Raw genomic sequence first — 19,967 nt, forward strand, 5'->3', positions numbered from 1 at the left:
TTGGCTATATTACACCATTGAACTTTTCTTAAATTACTCTGATAACTCTCCTAAGTGAATATTGTCTCATCTGCAAATGAACAGTGGGTTTCCAAAAGCATATTGGGAAATTTCCTCCTTTTTATTGGAAATAAATATGCAGTCATTACCTATGTTCTAACCATTTGGCTTTGTAGTATCATAGGAAGGACAGACAATTTTTTGATTATGTCATATGAATATATGACTGATTTTAACTATGTAAGAAAACATGTGCACAAGAATAAGTCTATAACATAATTATACTTTAATGTGAGATACTTCTCTGATATTGATCCAGAGTGTTATAGGTAATCCAAATTTAAGAACTGATTTATAATCCTTTTCCTTTTATATTTTCTATGGACAGCTTGTATATATGTCAGGGTTTTTAGTTTTTTAGATTTACTGTTTTTCAGGTGTACTTCTCCGAAGTAAGATGACGTGTCAAAAATTTTTTGTGGCTTTGTTACACTGGGGTAAGTCATTTGCCTTTTATCTGTCTATAAATAAGGTAGAAATTTTTCCCTTGGAGTTGCTGTTTACTTTATTGGCTAACAGAATTTCTCATCTCCAGTTAGGAATTCTCATGCTCATGCTCACTAAACAAAAATTTAAGAGTGAAAATCCCCTCTAACCCTTTGAAAAAGTGAGAATGAAAATCCTTCTAACCCTTTGAAAAAGTGAAAATGAAAACCATTTCCAACCTCCTGGAAACAACCTGATGTGTGTCCTTCCAGAACTATAACACTAACACACACACAGACACACACACACACACACACACACACACACACACTTCAGCTTTTCAATGTGTCATGACAACTTTTTTCAGTATTTACTGATGTACTTATTTGTTTAATGATTACACGGCAGTTAACTGTATGAATGGACCTTAATTTATTAATTTATTTGATGTTTCCCATTGGTAGATATTTCTTTTTCTGTAACAAATCATGCTGCATTGAAATCCACATACATATATCTTTGTATATTTGGGAGAATATTTCTGTAGATTAATTCCTAAAGAGAGATTCTTATGTAGAATATATGCACATTTTTGAATTTGATAGGTACTGTGAAATCTTTTCCGTAAAGCTTTGTACCATTTGCAGTCTGAACGTAAGTATATGAGTGCTATTCCATTGCATTTCTGATGCATACGCCTTTAAGATACATATGATTATTCTTTTACCTTTTTGACCTGTCAGGTACGCAAAATATGGAATCTCATTTCAGTTTTATTCATTTGATTATTTGTGAGGTTGAACCCTGTTTATTGACCATTTACATTTATTATATGATTTTCTAATTCATATACTTTGACCAGTTTTCTTGTTGGATTTTATTGGTCTTAGTTGATTTTTAGAAATGTCTAAAATGTAATAGATATTTAGCTTTGCAGTATCAGTCAGTGTTCTCCACAGAAACAGAATATATATATGTGTGTGTATATATATATATATATGAAGACATTTTAAATTTATTATAAGGAATTGTCACATAACTTTATGGAGGCTGAGATGTCCCCAAGATATGCAGTTGGCAAGCTGGAGACCCAGGAGAGCTGATAGTATAAATTCCAACCTGAACACTGGCAGGTTTGAGACTCAAGAAGGATGGATGTTTCAGTTTGAGTCTAAAGGAAGGAAAAGACTGATGTTAGTCAGGCAATAGGAGTTCCCTGTGACTCAGACTTTTTGTTCTCTTCAGCTCTCCAATTGATGGGATGAGGCCCACCCACATTAGGGAAGGCAATCAGCTTTACTTGGTCTGCTGATTCAAATGTTAAATTAATCTAGAAGCATCCTCACAGATATACCCAGCAGAATATTTGACCAAATGTCTGAGTACCCTGTGGGCCTTGACAAGTTGCCTCATAACATTAACCATCATAGCCCTAACAATTTCTTATGTTTTGCACATTTTTCCTTTTTGCCCATCATTTTCTTTTAACTTTGTTTTCTTTTACAGTACAGGAAATTTATATATACACATTAACACCCTTATACATACTTAGAAACAAGATACAATGACCCTTGAATATTTTAATTTTATTTAGCAAATGTAGCACTATTAAGTTACACATATATGTATATATGTACATACGTACATATACATGGTGCCAAAAAGTTGTGTACACATTTTCAGAAAGGAAAGAACTATTAAAATTGTAATACTCAATATATACTGATAACAACAGATGAATACAAGTCATGTTTGACTTCTGCAATTACAAGAGGTGCTCGAAGTGGTTACCATCAGCATCCAGACACTTCTGATTACGGCAAACCACTGCTTGAGCAACGTTGACCAAAGTGTCCACTTGTATACACTTTTTTGGCACCCTCAGTGTATATCTATCTGTCTGCCTATCTATCTATCTATCTATCTATCTATCTATCTATCTATCTATCTATCTATCTATCTATCTCTATGTCTATATAGATATAGCTCTCTCTATATGTAGACCTATATATAGATATACAGCATATATAGGTCTATATATATATCAGATTGACACTAATCCAAAGTGCATGTGCCCAATGCTTCGAAAGGCCAAAACTCAAAACTTCAGAGTTTGGAGTAAGGAAAGTTTTATTGATTGAGAAGGAGCCAACAGAGAAGACAGGAGACCTAATCCTCAAATCCACCTTAAGAAAGTACAGAGTTCAGGCTTCTTTTATGTCAAGGGAAGGAGAAATGGGAGGGGCTGTTTTAGTAAAACTCAAGCTGCAAGCAGAATTCCTCTAATGATTGGCATGTATATATGCAAGACTAAGCAGGAGCTATGATCCTGAAGGCCCTGGGAACAACCCAGGCTTGAACAAGATGGAGTCAGAGAGACCGAATATTTCACTCTGTTACAAGATAATAGTCAAATCTTTAATTCTCTGTGTCAAGGAGCAATTTACTTGGTGATCATATTTAAAATAAATGACTATGACACAAAATGATGGGTTTATTCTCATATGGAAAGGAGATGTCATTTGAAATGCTATTTTGCATTATAACTCTGATAAACAATAACAAATATGTTATAAGGAACTATTATCAAGGGATGGTGTATACTTTGGAAATTTCCATCTTGAATAACACCAGAAGAATGCTTTCAGAAATTATATGTGTATTAGTCTTTCTCCTTCCCATTGCAGGAATATCCTTAAGAGAAAGCTTATAGATTTTTTTTTAACGTCTTCTTATTTTTAACTGCCTTGAACTATAGCAGAAATCTGTTTGAAATTAATCATACATTGCTGATGACTTTGGAGTGTACTATTCTCATTTGTTTCTTACCACGTTCTAGTTTTATTCTGATTAAACAAAACAAAACAAAACGTCAAATCATCTAATTTGTTCTGTGTTCCAAGTTTTTGAAATTAAAGTCAGGCTATCTTTAACGAAACCCACTTTATCTGTCAGCTATTACCTGTATATTTAGTTCTGAGCATCTCCCCGGCTACTCCAATCTAAAGGTGCTCTTATGAGCTTCTCTACCAGTCTCGTTGTACACACTGTTCATTCTCATTTGCAGACATGTATATATTTACAGAAAATACTCAACAGAACTCCACTGTTAACTAATTTCAACAAAACAAAACACAACAAAACAAAACAAAACAAAACACTATGCCATAAGGGATCAGAAAGTGATAACATACTTCTCTCTCTTATATTATCTATCTAATTTTTATTAGGCTCCAAATCTCAAATGTTTCCAAGATGTTTGTGGTTTGATCAAGTTTTGTGAATCAGAAGAGTTCTCAGGATATTGTTACTCTGATAATATATGCTTTCAGATGCAAATACTAGACTCCTTGCTATTTAGGGTTCATTTGGAGGGAAAGAAGTATCATTTGCAAAGGAAGCATGTAAACAAAATAGAATCATCATTTAATTAAGCTGATTCAATAGTTGCTGTTTCTATGACATTCATGATTACATTTTAAATTTCAAATACTTCTTTGAAGAATTTAGGCTAATTTCAGTTCAGCCAACTGAATCATTCCTCCATGTACAGCCTGAAAATACAATAGTTTTAATTAGTAACATTACATATTCACGGTTTTGTAAAACGAAAGAAATAACTTAGTCTCTTTTCATTGAGATATTCTGATTTTAGAAATGTGTTAAGAAGATTGAAGTACAAAGGAACACAGTTGCAATGAGAATTCACTTTTGGCTAATTGTTATCACTGTGGGCAAAATCATATCAGTCATGTTAATTATTTTTGTCTTAATTTTTGCATCTGATACATACTTATATTTATAGAAAGATTTAGAAACCAAACTGTGAACAGTCATTACTTACATATTGTTTGAATATCTTTACATATATTATTTTTATAATTAGAATGATCATGAGTTGATTTTTAAAAATTTCTATTTTCTTACAATTTTACATTTACCTTAATCCTTCAAAATACTTATTCCATATAAATCCACGTAAAATTCTCAGAATTCTCATTCTGCATTAGTTTGTATATGAGGTAACACAGCTGTTGGGTTATTTGCATAATTTGTAAAAGAAAGAATTATGGAGAATTGTGATTTTATTTTTAAAGAATTAGTTATTAAAACACAAGTGTCACTTTTGAGGATTCTTTTTGTACAGAATTATATAATTGTTCTTAGTTTTTATATGTCTAAAAAGTGATAATTGTCTTTAGTCAACAATGGAAGTCTGTGTAAGAAGTCTGTCAATGTGCATCAATTATTGGAGAATGCATTAAGGACATGTCTTATGTAATGTCCTATATCTGGAAGATTATGGGCAGAGTCAGGAGATCATTTAGTTGTCCTGATGTTGAAAACAAAATCTTTCTAAAAGCACTCAGTGATAGTACTGTTAATATTTTGGTGTTATTCTCTTTAAGAAATATTAAAACAACACTTTACTATTTGTTTATATAATTACACATCCAGATATTTCTTATTTCTGCTGAAGTTCATTAGAATTCTTTTTAGGAAAGGAGATTGAAATATTTAACTATAATTCCCTTTCATTAAAATATAAATGTTAGATTAATGAAGAAAATTAAGCATAAATTTCCAAAAAGGGGTGCTAGAGAGTGACGTTTTCTCTATAAATAAATGCACCCTCTTAAGTATAACACCCTGTGCAGTCAAAGCATAGAGCTGTGTAGTAGGTGCTGATTGAGCACTTGAAAAGTTAAATCATTACTACTGAGCACTGTATGGTTTAATCTTAGATACTTCCTATGTATGTTATAGTCAAAATGATTAATTATTTTCCTATGTGTCTTTTTAATGTCCTAGCAGAATTTATTTATGTGATAACAGCGTTTAACTTCTCATATCCAATTACTCCCTGGAGATTTAAGTTGTTTTGCATGCCACCAAATACAACCCATGACGTTGTCTTGCCTCCTGGAATCTCAAAGAATACTTCAGATTTGAATGGACAATATGAGGCAGCTGTTGAAGCTAAATTTAATTCAAGTGGTACCTACTTTTCTAACTTCTCATCCAAACCAACTGTCCACTGTTGCTTTTGGAGTGAGGAAGATAAAAACTGCTCTGTACATGCAGACAACATTGAAGGGAAGGAAGTTGTTTCAACAGTAAACTCTGCAGTTTTTCAACAAATAGGTAAGTATTTTAACTTTCCAAGATTTAGCTTTTATTTAACTGTATTGAACCAAATCTTTTCATTCTCTGGAACCTGTATGAAATAGATGTCTTATGGATGGGATTCTTAACACATACCATCATTTTATATGAGTAATAAAATCAGGATTCATCATGGGACCAAACTAATAAGCCCCGAATTATTTTATATCCTATAAAACTAAAATAAAAATGTAATGAAGGAACTCTTTTTATCTATAAATACATTTGGTGTAGACTTCTAATTTTGCTTTAAAATAGAGAAAGCACACCTGATTTTGTTAAATAGATAAAATACTTAAAATATTAAACTGTTAAATTAGTTCAATCTTAAAGCATTTGTGAATAATATTAGTTCAAGCAAAGAATCGCTCTGCAACCAATATATATTTGAAATCTTGCATGTAGCTAGTGTAGTTAATAATGCTGCATCTGGAAATCTAAACAACAAAATTATTTCCAAGCCTCCTGGAAGAACTAATGGAGCCAAGTCAATTGACTCAGCAATCTGAAGAAATCTTCAGTGTGGGAATAAAGACACACACAGTATAGCACTCCTTTGTAGGGTTAATCAGGATTTCTCAACCTCAATACTAGTGACATATTAGACCAGATAATTCTTGGTTATGGGGAGCTGTTCTGTGCCTTAGAGGAGATTTAGCAGCATCTCTGGCTTCTACCTACTATCAATAGATGGCTATACCACTCTCTCCCCACTTGTAACAATCAGAACGTATCTCCAGACTTTGCCAGCTATTTCCTGGCAGGCCACCAAATACCCCCCTGCTTGAACACCACTGATTAGATGGAAGAAACACTCCAGTGTGTTGAAATCAGTTTAGGAATAAGGATAAAGCATAAATATGCAATAAAAATCAGAGTTCTGGAACAAGTTAGACTAGCTCCGAGTGTCTCCCATTGAGTCTAGTCATGTAATTTAATTTTAAGTGAAGTACTTTTTTTTTTTTTCAATTTGTAAGGGAAATTAACTTAGCCATTTCAGTGATTATTAAATGTACCAAGAATGAACTTAAGAAGTCAGGGTCCTTGGGATAAGCCTCGAAATGATCAAAAAATGTTAACACTTTCTTCACTTAAGAGGCATGATCATGATGCTGTAGGTTTTAATTTTATATACTGTATAAATAAGGCTAATACCTAGTTACTTCTAAGTTAGTTTACGTTTTTATAACTAAAATTACTAGTTTAAATGGTGGTTACTGCAGATTTCTATTTAATATTCTGCCAAGTAGGTGGTTTATTTCATTGGGGTCAAGAGTGCTGCCAAGCTAGAAATCTTTTAGGTTTGGGAAAATGTGTTAGTGTTGCCTTAAGATAGTTTTAGTCTCGTCTGAAGTTAGTCATGATTTTCAGTTGTTGCTATTCTTGGCTTTCTAAATTAAAAATCACCTATAGTTTATCTTTCGTTATCAGGTAAGTTTTTCAGTGTGCAGTGAAATAAACTTTCATCAGTTGTGTTTGGAGCCTGTAATATTACAATAACAAGAATTTAAGGCATACATCATAGTTCAAATGTGAATCACCATGCTTTTATTGCTAAAGTAGACACATAAATACTGCTCCAAATTTGCTTGTACTTTGATATTTAATGTTCTCTTTTCTCTTGGAAAGTGAGCATTAACCAAGCTATGTGAGTTTTGAGGATTTGTCCTTCTTAAGTGGTTCAGGATAAAAAAGTTTGAGAAGGAATAATTGAATTTAATTCTCTTACTTTACAAAAAAGGAAACTGAAGGCCAAAGGAACGGAATGACTTGGGCAAACACATACCACTAGGTAGAGTCTGTTTTTTTTCTCTCAGAATGGGCAGTGGAAGTTGTATCAGAACACTGGTAAATTTAATTTAGCTCTTCTCTTTCACTGAGTTGTTCAGAATGTTTTTCAGATTTAATGTAGCTTATTTTTAATTCAGGTGCAAACTGGAACATACAGTGCTGGATGAAAGAGGACTTGAAATTATTCATCTGTTACATGGAGTCATTATTTAAGAATTCTGTCAAGAATTATGACCTTAAGGTCCATCTTTTATATGTTATGTAAGTACCAAGTAAATTAATTTGGACAGTTCAATTTTTTTAAATTTAAATGCAAGAGCTTCCATATGCAGAAGTGGACTGTGAAACCTCTCTTATCCCTACATTTCCTTTCATATCTCTGTATATTTCTAAGAGGATATATATACATATATTATATATATATATATACATATATAATATATAGTATATATACATATATAGTATATATATATGTGTGTGTATATATATATATAATTTTTATACAACTTTCTTTTCCATTAGGTTTCTTCTTTTCTTTTTCTGTTGATTTAGGTAGAAAGACATTGTAGATAAGAATGGGCATATATTCTGAAAAAATTGTGAGGTGAGTCTCACCTCAGCTTCTGAGTATTGAGAGAAGGAAGGAAGTACTGTTGTTCATGAAGAAATATTTGAAGTTTGGGGCAGAAATAGATTTTATTGAGCAAAATAGATTTTAGCTCAGAGAAATAAATTCTTTTGCAATGCAGTACATTCCTACAATGACCTAAATACTTGGGATGGTGATCAAAAACTCTCTGGGTGCCTATTCAAGAGAATTTCAAATATTATTAGCAGGTTAGAGCAATGTGCTCCGTTTTAAAACTCTGTGGCTATGTGTAAAGTCTTAAGTTTTAATGTGTATAGACTATAGTTATGTCTTGAGTTCTGCACTTTCTGAAAAAGGTATTCTATATAAATATATCAGAGCATTACAAAATAGCATAGTAACTTAGCTACTACAGCTGAGACCTTTAGTTAGCTGAGTAGTCACTGGTCTATACATCTAAATGGTAGAACCCAGAAAAAAGAGAAAATTATGATAAATTAGCTAGATTTTTAAACTTGATCATAGGATTAATTTTGCAGATTCTTTTGACCTGCTTTTATTTTTAACTCAGGTTTCTAGAATTATTAGTACAGGAAAACCTGTTATAAGTGCATGCAATTTGAGAAACATTCTCTTTTCTTTTCCCCACATTAATTGTTCTATCCTTTGTATGATTTGGTTAATATGTATATTTTACCAATTGTTACATGCTAGTTCTGCCTTGAATTCTACTTTAGTGCACATCTTTGGGCAATATATCTCCAAGTAATTTAAGTAAGACTCCAGATCTGGAGGAAGAGCTGGCCAGTATAACAAATGAGACCTCCATGGGAGAGAAAATCCATAATGGTGGTTACGCCACAAAAGTTTTTAATCAAAATCACCTTCTCTGGACATTAGGGAATTCACAAGAGAAATCTCTCAAATGCTTCCATGTGTAAATAATTACATTTTTAAAAGGAACTAAACCCTAATGTTTATAAGGGATTTAAAGCCCTATAAATATGTCCCTTAAGGAAAAGCATTGTTTGAGCTCAGATATTAATGTTTGTCAGAGGATTTGAAGGAGAGGTAGCATAGAAACGTGCTATTCTGGAACAGCTTTAGACATTTTATCTTAGACCTAGGAAGGAAATCTTCTTCCTTCGTAAGGTGCAGACTCTGTGTACCAGGCACTGAGTTGAGTGTGGGAAACACTGTGAAACAACTGAGACTCAGCCCTTCCCCTGGAGCTAACAGTAAAGGCAAAGAGCAAAACAACAAACTTTGAAAAGACTGTGATGTAATAAACACAGGGACTTGGAGAACATATGCCAGAAATATCTGCCTAGATTATGAGGGGCACAGAAGAATGAGCCAGATCGAGTGAAGAGCATTTGCAAAGGTCTCTAGTCACATATAGACACTTGAGGACTTGAAACATTGCGTGGTTGGGCTGGGAAGGAGGGGAATGATGAGAAATCAATGTGGATGAACAAGCAAGGATCATCCAGGGAGTTTGGACATTTGTAACTGCTGACACCTAGTTGACTTTGTTTCTTCACTATTAGTCCTATCTGCGTTGTTAGTGATTCCAATATCCACATGGATGATATTCAGTTTCTTGAATGCTTTATTTTTATTCTTATTTTTTTCACTCCACTTGGTTCACCCATTCTCATGAACATACTCTAAACCTTGTCATTACTGATAAGCATGTTCTTTATATAATCTCAGTTCAAGGATCCCACACTCTGACCATCTCTTCTCCTACTCCTTTTATTAGGCTTATTTCCTCTATTACCTCAACCTCAGAAGTAATTCTACATGTTTCTTGGCTCTGCGATCTGGGCATATGTTTCTCCTTTTTCATGACAAGGTGAACAACTTTGCAGCTGAGTATCTTTGTCAGTATGCTTACAGTAAGCACGGTTTGGGGAGTCCAGTGGCTTTGTTTCATTTTGTATTCTTTCAGTCTAAGCTATTGTGATTATGCTATTCTAATTCTCTCATAAGACCACACGGCTCCTGTGAATCTTCCTTGGGTTCACTCCATTAGACAAAAGCTCACAGATTTCTTAGAGATAAGCCCTTCTCTTTGATCTTTGCTTAAAAGCCATTTCTTAATTTTAATATCTTTTGCCATCTGGAGAGGCTGAGTATTTCATACGTAGCTCTAAAGTCCTGGTTTCTTTTGTTTCACAGCCCTTTCCTCAATGTATATCTCTCCTCTTGCAGCAAGAAGAAACCGAGAGGCACCTTCACTCTTGCTTAAAAATGTCTTGAAGTAGGTGACCCAGTTCAGTAGGCACTTAGCTTTGTGCCAGTACATAAGAAAGATCCCCTTTTCTCCAGTTTCTATTAGGTTGGTGCAAAAGTAATTGCGTTTTTTGGAATTATTTTTAACCTGTTAAACCGCAATTACTTTTGCACGAACCTAATAATATGTTCCTCACTTTCTTTTGTTCCCTTACTTGCAATGTCCTCAAAATCCAGATTTCTACCAGCAGTCCATTCAAGGCAATTTAGGCATTCTCTATATCATGCTTGTCCAAATCTTTCTAGCCTCTGCCCATCGCCTGGTTCCAAAGCCACTGTCACATTTTTAGGTATTTATTATGGCACTATCTCATTTCCAGGTACCGACATCTGCCTTGGTTATCTATGCTATATAATAAATTACACAATATTTTGTGGCTTAAAACAACAAACATTTATCATCTTTCAGTTTCTATGGATCAGGAATCCCAGTGCAGCTTACCCGGGGAACATCTGCCTCAAGGTCTTTCACAAGATTACAATGAAGATGTCAGCTAGGATTGCAGTTATTTCAAGGTTGAACTTCAGGAGGATCTGTTTCCAAGCTCACTTCCTGGACTTCCAAGGTCCTCATAGGTTGTTGGACTGAGTTCCTTCCTGCCTGTAACTGCAGGCCTCCTTCAGGTGCTTGTCACGTGAATTTCTCCATGGAGCACGTTACAACATTGCAGCTGGCTTTCCTTAGAGAGAGCCAGACAGACCTGCTGATGACGTTGTATTTGAGTTTCACCAGGAAAAAAGGAGCAGTGGGAGATTCTCTTATGATTGCCCTTCTCCCCAAATCTATCAGTCTACTCATGCCAGTGCCTAGGCAGTTTCCTTTGCTTCTTTCATTGTAGATGAAGTCTCTGTGTTCCAGTCTAAAGTGAACCCTTTCTCATGGGTTTTGAGTCCCATCCCCTGTGGCCTATTCAAGAACTTTGATCTTGCAGTGATCCCCTCTCTTTCCTGCATCTTCAAGTTTCTCTCTCAATGACAGACATGCTGGAATAACTCCCACTTAAGACATGGATTTCCTTGATCACACATTTTCATCAAATAACTACCCCCATTTCACTACTCCCTTTAAAGAAAACACAATTTTGGACTGTGCGAATACATTATATCTTCCAAAATTAATATACAAAGTCAAGAAAAGTGACTTCTGGCCATGAGGGAATGATAGGGTCTGGGATTGCTCTTCCATAATAAACAATTAGGAAACTTGATAAAATGTAGGAAGCATCCATTTTCAGATATTGGACAAAGACAGAACAGAACTGCAATTCCTGAGAGAAGGAAACAAAATGAGTCCTCTGTCACTCAGGCTGTCTGAAGAGGCGATTTCCAGAACATGGCATAGGGTTGCAGAACTCAAGCAGAGCCCAGAAATATTGGTGAATCAATGAAACATAGATAGAAGTTCAGAGAGTGTAAGAGGGCTTGAATCCATGAATCCAGGAGGTACAGAGGGGGTCCCCTTGACTCTTTGGCGGAATACCATTCTGCCCATGATGTTGGGTAAGAAAAACTTCTAGGAAGATAACAATTACCAGGAGCTATAAGCTAAACAATTCCCAGAAGTCACACAGGGCCAGGAATAATTAAAGTTTCCATCAAACAGTTTGGTGAGACCTTGTTAAATGTCAGTGACATTTTTAGAAACCCCATATAATAGCTATACTTTAAAAGTATAGCCCGAGAGTCAAGCCTAATTAGCCCGAGAGTCAAGGCTACACTATGCTATCCCAAAAAGAACTTAAAAGAAGCTTAAAGGTTCAAACTGGTGCCCAAGTTACTAACCGACTGCCAGAAATTTTTTTTTACCAATCTTTAAAGCTAAACAGTACAATACACACTCAAAAATGTAATATTCACAATCTGGCATCCAGTAAAAAAAATTACATATGAATATTTGTATGAAGGAACAGGAAAATGTAACCGATAATCAAGAGAAAAAAGAAAATCAATCAATAGAAACAGACCCAGAAACGACAAAGTTGATAGAATTAGCAGACAAAGACAGTTATTAATATGCTGCACATACTCAATGATATAAAGGAAAACATGGATATAATGAGGAGAGAAATTAATGATGTAAAAAAGGAGTGACTGAAATTTTTAGAAAAAAATTTGTGAAGTAAACGAAAGTACTCAATATTAATTGCGACATTTTAGGAATAGTGTTCTTCCACTGCTACAAAATGTTTCACGTTGGTTTTATATTTTGCCTGCTATAATGCTGGAACCAGCAATTTGTCCAACGAGCCTTGATTCCTTTTGATTGGAGAATAGTATTTACAAAGCAGTATGTCAGGGCTAGGTGCTCATTGTTACTTGAGTTGCATTGTTTCTAGGCTCTCTCAGCACAGAGCTAGTTATACTTATGTATACACATAATATGCATATGTACACACATAATATATACATGATGTATATATATTAAAATACACAATTTATATCTCTCCATATAAACATATATTAAAAGCATGTGTCCATACTAATATCTCCCATTCTAGTCCAAAACAACAGAATTCATTCTAGCCTTCCCTTTCTTTCTTTTTCTTTTCTTAACTCGTTTCTCCAGCAGTGAGAAACCTGGCTTCCCTTTCCTGCAATATATTACTCATTTGCTCAGTCCTAGAATACATGTAGTTTTGAAATTGCTAATCCATAGCACCGTGAAAAACAAACATATTAGCTAGAGTATAATATTTGTTTAGACTTATTTTGTCTTTGCTAAGGCTAAAGGTTATGATCAAAATACTATGTTCCAAAGTTAATTAGGATTTCCTCCCCTCTGCCCATGTAGTGATATTGTGAACTTGATGTACATTAAGGGCCATTCATTCTTGTTTCATTCCTCTTTTTTTTCTTCTTTTCTTCCTCTTTCCTATCCTTGTTGATTTTCCGTGTGTGGTAATATCTTATATGTGAAGAGTACTTTGTGTTTTACAAAATGCTTCTTAAATTTGTCTCCTTGATAAGATTTATCTAGGTCAATACTTCTCACCTGGGCTTGATTCTCCAGCTCTGGGGTGGAGCTAGTAATTTGCATTTCTGTCAAGTTCCAGGTGATGATGGTTACTGATTTGACAACCAGGTTTTGAGAACCACTGATTTATGACACTTATTAAAAACAGATTCCTTAGCCCCAGACCTACTGAGTTCTTCCTGGATGGTCTAGGAATCTATTTTTTTAACAAGTCTCCAGGTAATTCTTATGAAGAAACTAGTCTGGGATACTAATATGGTCTTTGAAATAGTTTGGGATTGGCAAAGTAGATTTTTTTGGGTAACATTTATATAGATAACCACTCTGAGATTTAAAATAATTGACTTGATTAAATGATATAGAAGGCTATACTAAATTTTCTAATTCCTGTTAACTGGTTTGTCTACTATGTTTTGCTCTTAGTTTGTGTCACAATCAGAAATTTGGAGGGTACCCATTTGGTCTTATTCCTGTAATAACTTAGTATAAATCTCTTAGAGAAGTTTTAACATCTTCATAGAAAAATGTTCTGGGAACAAATAATTTGACCAAAGGTCAGAGGACAGAATGTGCTTTCTATAAACCACTGTGTCTGCCGAAAATGAAATTTCAATACTAAATCTTATACATCTAATTTCTGTGTAGAAAAATTGACCAAATGGTGAAATTTGTAAAGAAGCCATTTAAAATTTATTTGACAATTTTTTTTTACTATCTTCACTTTCAAGTAAAGTTTACTCATATATAGAGAAATTAAATAAATAGTGGCAGAGAGAGAGAAAGAGAGAGAATTGGGAAGGGATAAAATATTTTGCTGCATAAAAATTTTTGAAGAATTTCAAAAATTCTTAAGTTTTGGTTATGTTAAACCAATGTATCTCTTTCTTATTTTAAAAACTTGATTATCACTTTAATCCTTATATTTAAAATGATCAATTTTTTAGGGTATCATTTGATGTTCATAAATACTTAAAACTTTTAAAAGTCTTTTGGAAGTAAAATGTTCTTGTTCTGGCTTTGGCAAGTAACAAGGCTTCACACAAACTTGGAAAAACTGCTGTCATAAATATGAGAAATATCTAATGTTTTCCTAAAGGAAAAATATGCTTTGAAATAATTCTATAATTCTCTAATGTTCCTATTTATAGAAATATTAACATGACACAGTTAAAATATTGTTTAATTGGAGCCACTAATGTCTTTATTAATCTCCTAAATAAAATGACAATGGTAACAGTAAAATTTATCATATGATAATAAGACATGTTGGATGTAATGAAAAGAGCACTGAACATGGGAGCACAAGACTTCAGATGAGTTCCAGGTCTATATTTTTGGACTATTGCTGGGGTTGAAAATTGCATGACTATGTTTATGGACACCAAAATTTGAATTTCATATAATTTCCATTTGTCATAGAACATTCTTCCTTTTTTTTTCTTTTTAAAAACCAGTTGAAAATGTAACAAACCAATCTTAACTTACAAGCTGTACAAAACAGGTATATTTGGTTTGTTGGGTTGTAGTTTCCTAACTCCTGCTTAGAACATCCAAAAATTAGTTTTAGATTGATTCCTAGGGTTTCATGATGGGGTTATTTGTTGTGGTGGTTTGGAAATTTTTAGAATGGAGATGCTTCAAGAAAAACAAATTTTGAATTACTGTTATATATATTATATAGTATATGTTATATATAGTCATTATATACTTATGGATGTATGCTATATGTTTTATTTTCTTTGTGTATATTGAAATTATAAAGAAAATGAAGATTGATTAAATAGTGAAATTGATTAACAGTGAAATATTAGAGAAACCACAGAGTTAATCTAATTGGTAATCAAATTTATTCTACAAATGTCCACTGTGTTTAGAAAAGGATGGCATTGGCAATATCATCTAAATTAACACAGTGTAATTCTACCTTTTTTTTGTTTTAGAAAAGAAAAATATCACTAGAATTTCTTATCCTTTAAAAAGTAGTAGTTGAGAATATATGTCTTATTTTCTCTTCAGTTCTATTTTTGCCTTAAAATTTGGGAGTTCCTCAGTCAAAACTTCTGACATAAAATACCACAATTGATTCAATTTACTTTATACCCTTTTGATAAAAGCTTTTATTTTAATATTCGAAAAACTCATAAAAGGCATGGTGTGACGTTTTTAAAAACTGTATTTTATTGTCTTTGTTTAAACATTTAGATAAAATTGAAAATGCTAAGTCGTTTGACCATTGCACCTCTGATTAAAAAAAGTATTTTATGGGTGTACAGGACTTACAAAAATATTTTCATATAATTTCCTTTGATATTCATAACCACCTTGTAAAATAGATGGTGCAGGTGTGTTCTTTATTTTATTGATTAAGGAAACGGGGGTTCACAAAATGCCCTTACATGTCTGTGGTCTTATGGCTCCTAAGCAAACGGAAGAACTTCAGTTTAAATCTCGGTGTTAATTTAGTGTGCTTTTCTCATTATCCCTTACACAGTACCCAGTAGATGGCTTTGCACATTAAAAGGTCTGTAAATGTTTTCTGATTGATCTTTTTAGGACTAAATTAATACTAGGGTCTATGATAAATTATGAAAGTGTATCATAATTCAAAACATTTAATACTAGTGGGATGTGTATGGAAAGATTAGGGCCCATTTCTTTCATGTTGTGTTTATATCTGAATGCTCATGTATGTGCTAGTTAGCACAATTTCTAAAGCAACACTTCCTCCACACTGAATTTTTAATTAGTATATTTATCACTTACAGTTTTTCCCCCCAAAGAATTGCAAGATATCCGAAGGCAGTGATCATGCTTAAATATGAATACTCTCTCCCTATCTCTAAGTTCTTTAAAAAGCATAGAGTGGTTTGAATAGAAGGCAAGACATATTTATGGACAGAATGGGGCTAGCTCAAGCAAGACAGGGGAATTTGAGGCATTGTATTCCCCCCTCCCTACTCCCACCCTGAAGTCTTCTCATTTACAGCAAGGCTTAGACTAGGGGACCAAGCAGATTAAAAAAAACACTAAAAATCAGAAATAACAACTCTCTGTGTCTTGGTTGCATGCTATTATTCTTCATGTCTTGAGTTAGGTAACTTTAGCCAACTAATTACAATTATATTTTAAGGTTAACCCATTCATTTGTAGGTTTACAATGATTGGCAAAGTATTGCTTAAGTTTCTTTTCCTAGATTTTTGTTGTTGTAAACAACTTTAGAGAAATAATTAACACACAATAAACTGTACATATTTAAAGTATAAAGATAATTTTTGATAAATGAAACCAGTCATAAAATCATCATTATAATGAAGAAAATGAATATATTGCCAATCACAAAATTCCTTCCTGCCCCTTTTTAATCTCACCCTCCACCCCTACCTGTGGTACCCTACCACTACCATGCCTGCCCCCCACTGTCCTCAAGCAATGTCTGATCTGCTTTCTGTTACCATAGGTTACTTTGCATTTTCTAGAATTTTTTTAAAAAATAAACTCTTCTTTCTTTCTTTTCTTTTTAAAAACTTTTACTTATTTAAGTGTGTTTTTCCGGGACCCTTCAGCTCCAAGTCAAGTAGTTGTTTCAATCTAGTTGTGGAGGGTGCAGCTCACAGTGGCCTATGTGGGGATCGAACTGGCAACCTTGTTGTTAAGAGAACCACACTCTAACCAACTGAGGTATCTGGCCGCCCCTAGAATTTTTTATAAATGCAATCATACAATACTTTTGTCATTATTTTATATGGCATGATTTTGAGATTCATTCATGTTGTGTGTATTTACTGGTAGTTCATTCTTCTTCCTTGCCGAGTAGTATTCCGTTATATGGATATAGCACAATTTGTTTATCCATTTACCTGTTGATAAACATTTTAGTTGTTTACAGTTTTTGGCTATTACAAATAAAAGTGCTACAAGTCTCTGTACTTATTTGTATACAAATCTCTAAGGAAATATGCTTTCATTTCTCTTGGATGCAAACCTGGGAGTGGAATGTGTAAATCATATGTTAGGTGTATGTTTAACAACTTAAGAAATTGCCAAACTGTTTTCCAAAGTTGTATTATTGTACTTTCCCACCAGCATTGCGTTAGAATTCCAATTCCACTACATCCTGTTCAATACTTTGTATGATTAATCTTTTTCATGTTAGCCATTATAATATGTGAATAGTGGTATCTTATTGTGGTTTTAATTTGTGTTTCCTGAATAACTAATGATATTGGGTTCTTTTCACATGCTTATTTTCATTCTTCTATCTTCCATGGTGAAGTGACTGTTGAAATCTTTGCCTATTTTTTAATGGGATTTTTAATTTTAGTATTAGTGAGTTTTTAGAGTTCGTTGTATCTTCTGGATACAAGTGCTTTATCAGATAGATGATTGGCGTATTCTCTCAATCTATGGCTTGTCTTTTTGTTATCTGTATCTTTCAAAGAACAGAAGTTTTCAATCTTGACAAAAGTCCAATTTGTCAGTTTGTTCTTTTATGGATCAAGCATTTGATGTTGCAGCCAAGAATTTTTACCTAACCCAAGGTCACAAAAATTTTCTCATGCTCTCTTCTGGAAGTTTCATAGCTTTAGGTTTTAAATTTGAATTGATAATCCGTTTTGAATTAATTTTTGAATCTGGTGTGAGGTAAGACTTGAAAGTTGTTCTCCCCCCTCCCCCACCGCCCCTGGCATATAGATATCCCATTGTACCAGCACAATTTATTAAAAAGACTACCCTTTTTCTACAGAACTGCTTTTGAATCTTTGTAAAAAATTGGTCTCTATTCTGTTTTCCATGTAAGTGTTGGTCTCTATGCTTTTCCAGGAACCTTATTTTTTCTATCTTTACACTAGTAGTCCATTGGCTTGAATATTGTAGCTTATTAATTATAACTTCTTGCATTATTATGTTAGTCGTTGCTTTAGGATTTATAATATAGGTTTTTAACTTATTATAGCCTGATATTATACCTCGAAGTGATATTATACCACTTCACTGCATGCTGACATATCTTCCTCCTCCCCAAGCTTGGTGCTAATGTCATACATTTTACTTCTACCTATGTAAAAAAACCTCACACTACATAGTTTTTATTTTTGCATTAAACAGTAAGTAAATATTTACCCTCTTAGTTAAATTTTATTTTCTTTGTGTGGAACCAGACTTCATCTGCTATCATTTTCTTTTTGCCTGAAGGTTTTCCTTTAGCGTTTTTTTATAATGCACGTCTCATAGTGATGAATCATTTCAATTTTGGCATGTCTGGAAAAGCCTTTATTTCATGTTTATTTTGAAAGATATGTTCTCTGGATATAGGGATTAGGATAGCAATTTTCCTTGCCTTTCAGTACGTCCTCGTTGCTCACTATTGTCTTGCTTATATTATTTCTGATGGCTCACCTGCTTTAACCCTTACCTTTGTTTCCCTGATATAATGTATCTTTTTGCCAGATGCCCTTTAAGGTGGGTGTCCAGAGCAGTTTATCTCAATTTGGATTTTGTGTCCTACATTTTCAATATGTCCAGTACCTTCACAACTATATTAATATTTAGTTCTTCTTTCTTCATATAGGCCGGAAGTGTTAGAAGAGTCGCCCCTGGTCCCCCAGAAAGGCAGTTTTCAGCTTGTTCAGTGCAACTGCAGTGTTCACGAGTGTTATGAATGTCGTGTGCCGGTGCCAACAGCCAAACTCAACTACACTCTTTTTATGTATTTGAAAATTACATCTGCTGGAGTCATTTTTCAGTCACCTCTGATGTCAGTTCAGCCTATAAATATCGGTAAGTTGTACGTAAGAAAGATCATAGATCTAAACAGGAGTCATCCAAACAGGTTAAAGATTGATGAAAAGTTTGTCACTAGCTTACCTTGCTTTAACAAACACTGTAATGATGGTAACTGTAGTGCTGGGGTGGGGGTGGGGTGTATCAGGAGCAGATTCTGGAATGATTTAACAGTGGTATTGTTATCTGTGCAGTTATAACTAAATTCTTTCTTGTAAACAGTTTGATTTTTTGAAATCCTGGATCTGTCTAATGGATATGTATTGTTGGGTTATTACTTTTTCACATCTCAGACAACTATTTATGAAAATAATTAGAAGCCTTTTTTTGGCTTGAATTTATTCCTTCAATAAATATTTCTTAGAGGCTCATGATTTAGGGTCTGGGGAAACAGTGGAGAATGAGACAAAGCTCTTGCCTCAAAGGGCAGGGACAAATAATAGCAGGCAGAGATAAACAGCGAAAAAGTAAACAAGGAGTAATTTACTATACAAATCTGATAACGAGAAAAACTCAAATAATAGGCAATTTTTTTAGTACAAGGATGCCCCAAATTTCTTTTGATCAACTTGAATATATAACTACAAATGTGAATAGAACAGGTACATGTTAACTTAAAGTATTTGACCCATTAATTCAGTTTTGTGTGCATATGTTAAATTCGATATTACATATAATATATAATTTAACAGTGTTACCATTCTGCACTTACATTTCCTGAAATAATTATATATAAATGCTTTATATGCCGCTTTTCATCATTGTTTTTGACATCACTAGAGCCATTTTTTAAGGTATCTGACATAATTTTCCACACAATTTCTTCTTTGCTTCTTTCTAAGTTACCAGGGATATGACAATTTTTGAATCTGCACATAGCA

At 33.6% G+C, this 19,967-nt stretch overlaps 1 protein-coding gene across 15 annotated transcripts in view; it reads left to right on the forward strand.

The window, feature by feature from the left end:
- Positions 1-19,967, forward strand: part of LEPR (leptin receptor) — an 80,344-nt gene that overhangs the window by 19,225 nt on the left and 41,152 nt on the right. For 8 of the 15 annotated variants that reach the window (XM_019731832.2, XM_074334878.1, XM_019731890.2 and 5 more), the window contains 4 exons: positions 438-497; positions 5,302-5,631; positions 7,581-7,704; positions 18,875-19,083. In XM_019731832.2, the coding sequence (XP_019587391.2) occupies positions 458-497; positions 5,302-5,631; positions 7,581-7,704; positions 18,875-19,083 (703 nt within the window). In that variant the 5' untranslated portion in view covers positions 438-457. Of the gene's footprint in view, positions 1-421; positions 498-5,298; positions 5,632-7,580; positions 7,705-18,874; positions 19,084-19,967 lie in introns of all 15 variants that reach the window. The other 7 variants (XM_074334870.1, XM_074334871.1, XM_074334868.1 and 4 more) reach the window with 3 other exon arrangements.

Source organism: Rhinolophus sinicus, linkage group LG06 (genome assembly GCF_036562045.2).
Source record: "Rhinolophus sinicus isolate RSC01 linkage group LG06, ASM3656204v1, whole genome shotgun sequence".
NCBI lineage: Eukaryota > Metazoa > Chordata > Mammalia > Chiroptera > Rhinolophidae > Rhinolophus > Rhinolophus sinicus.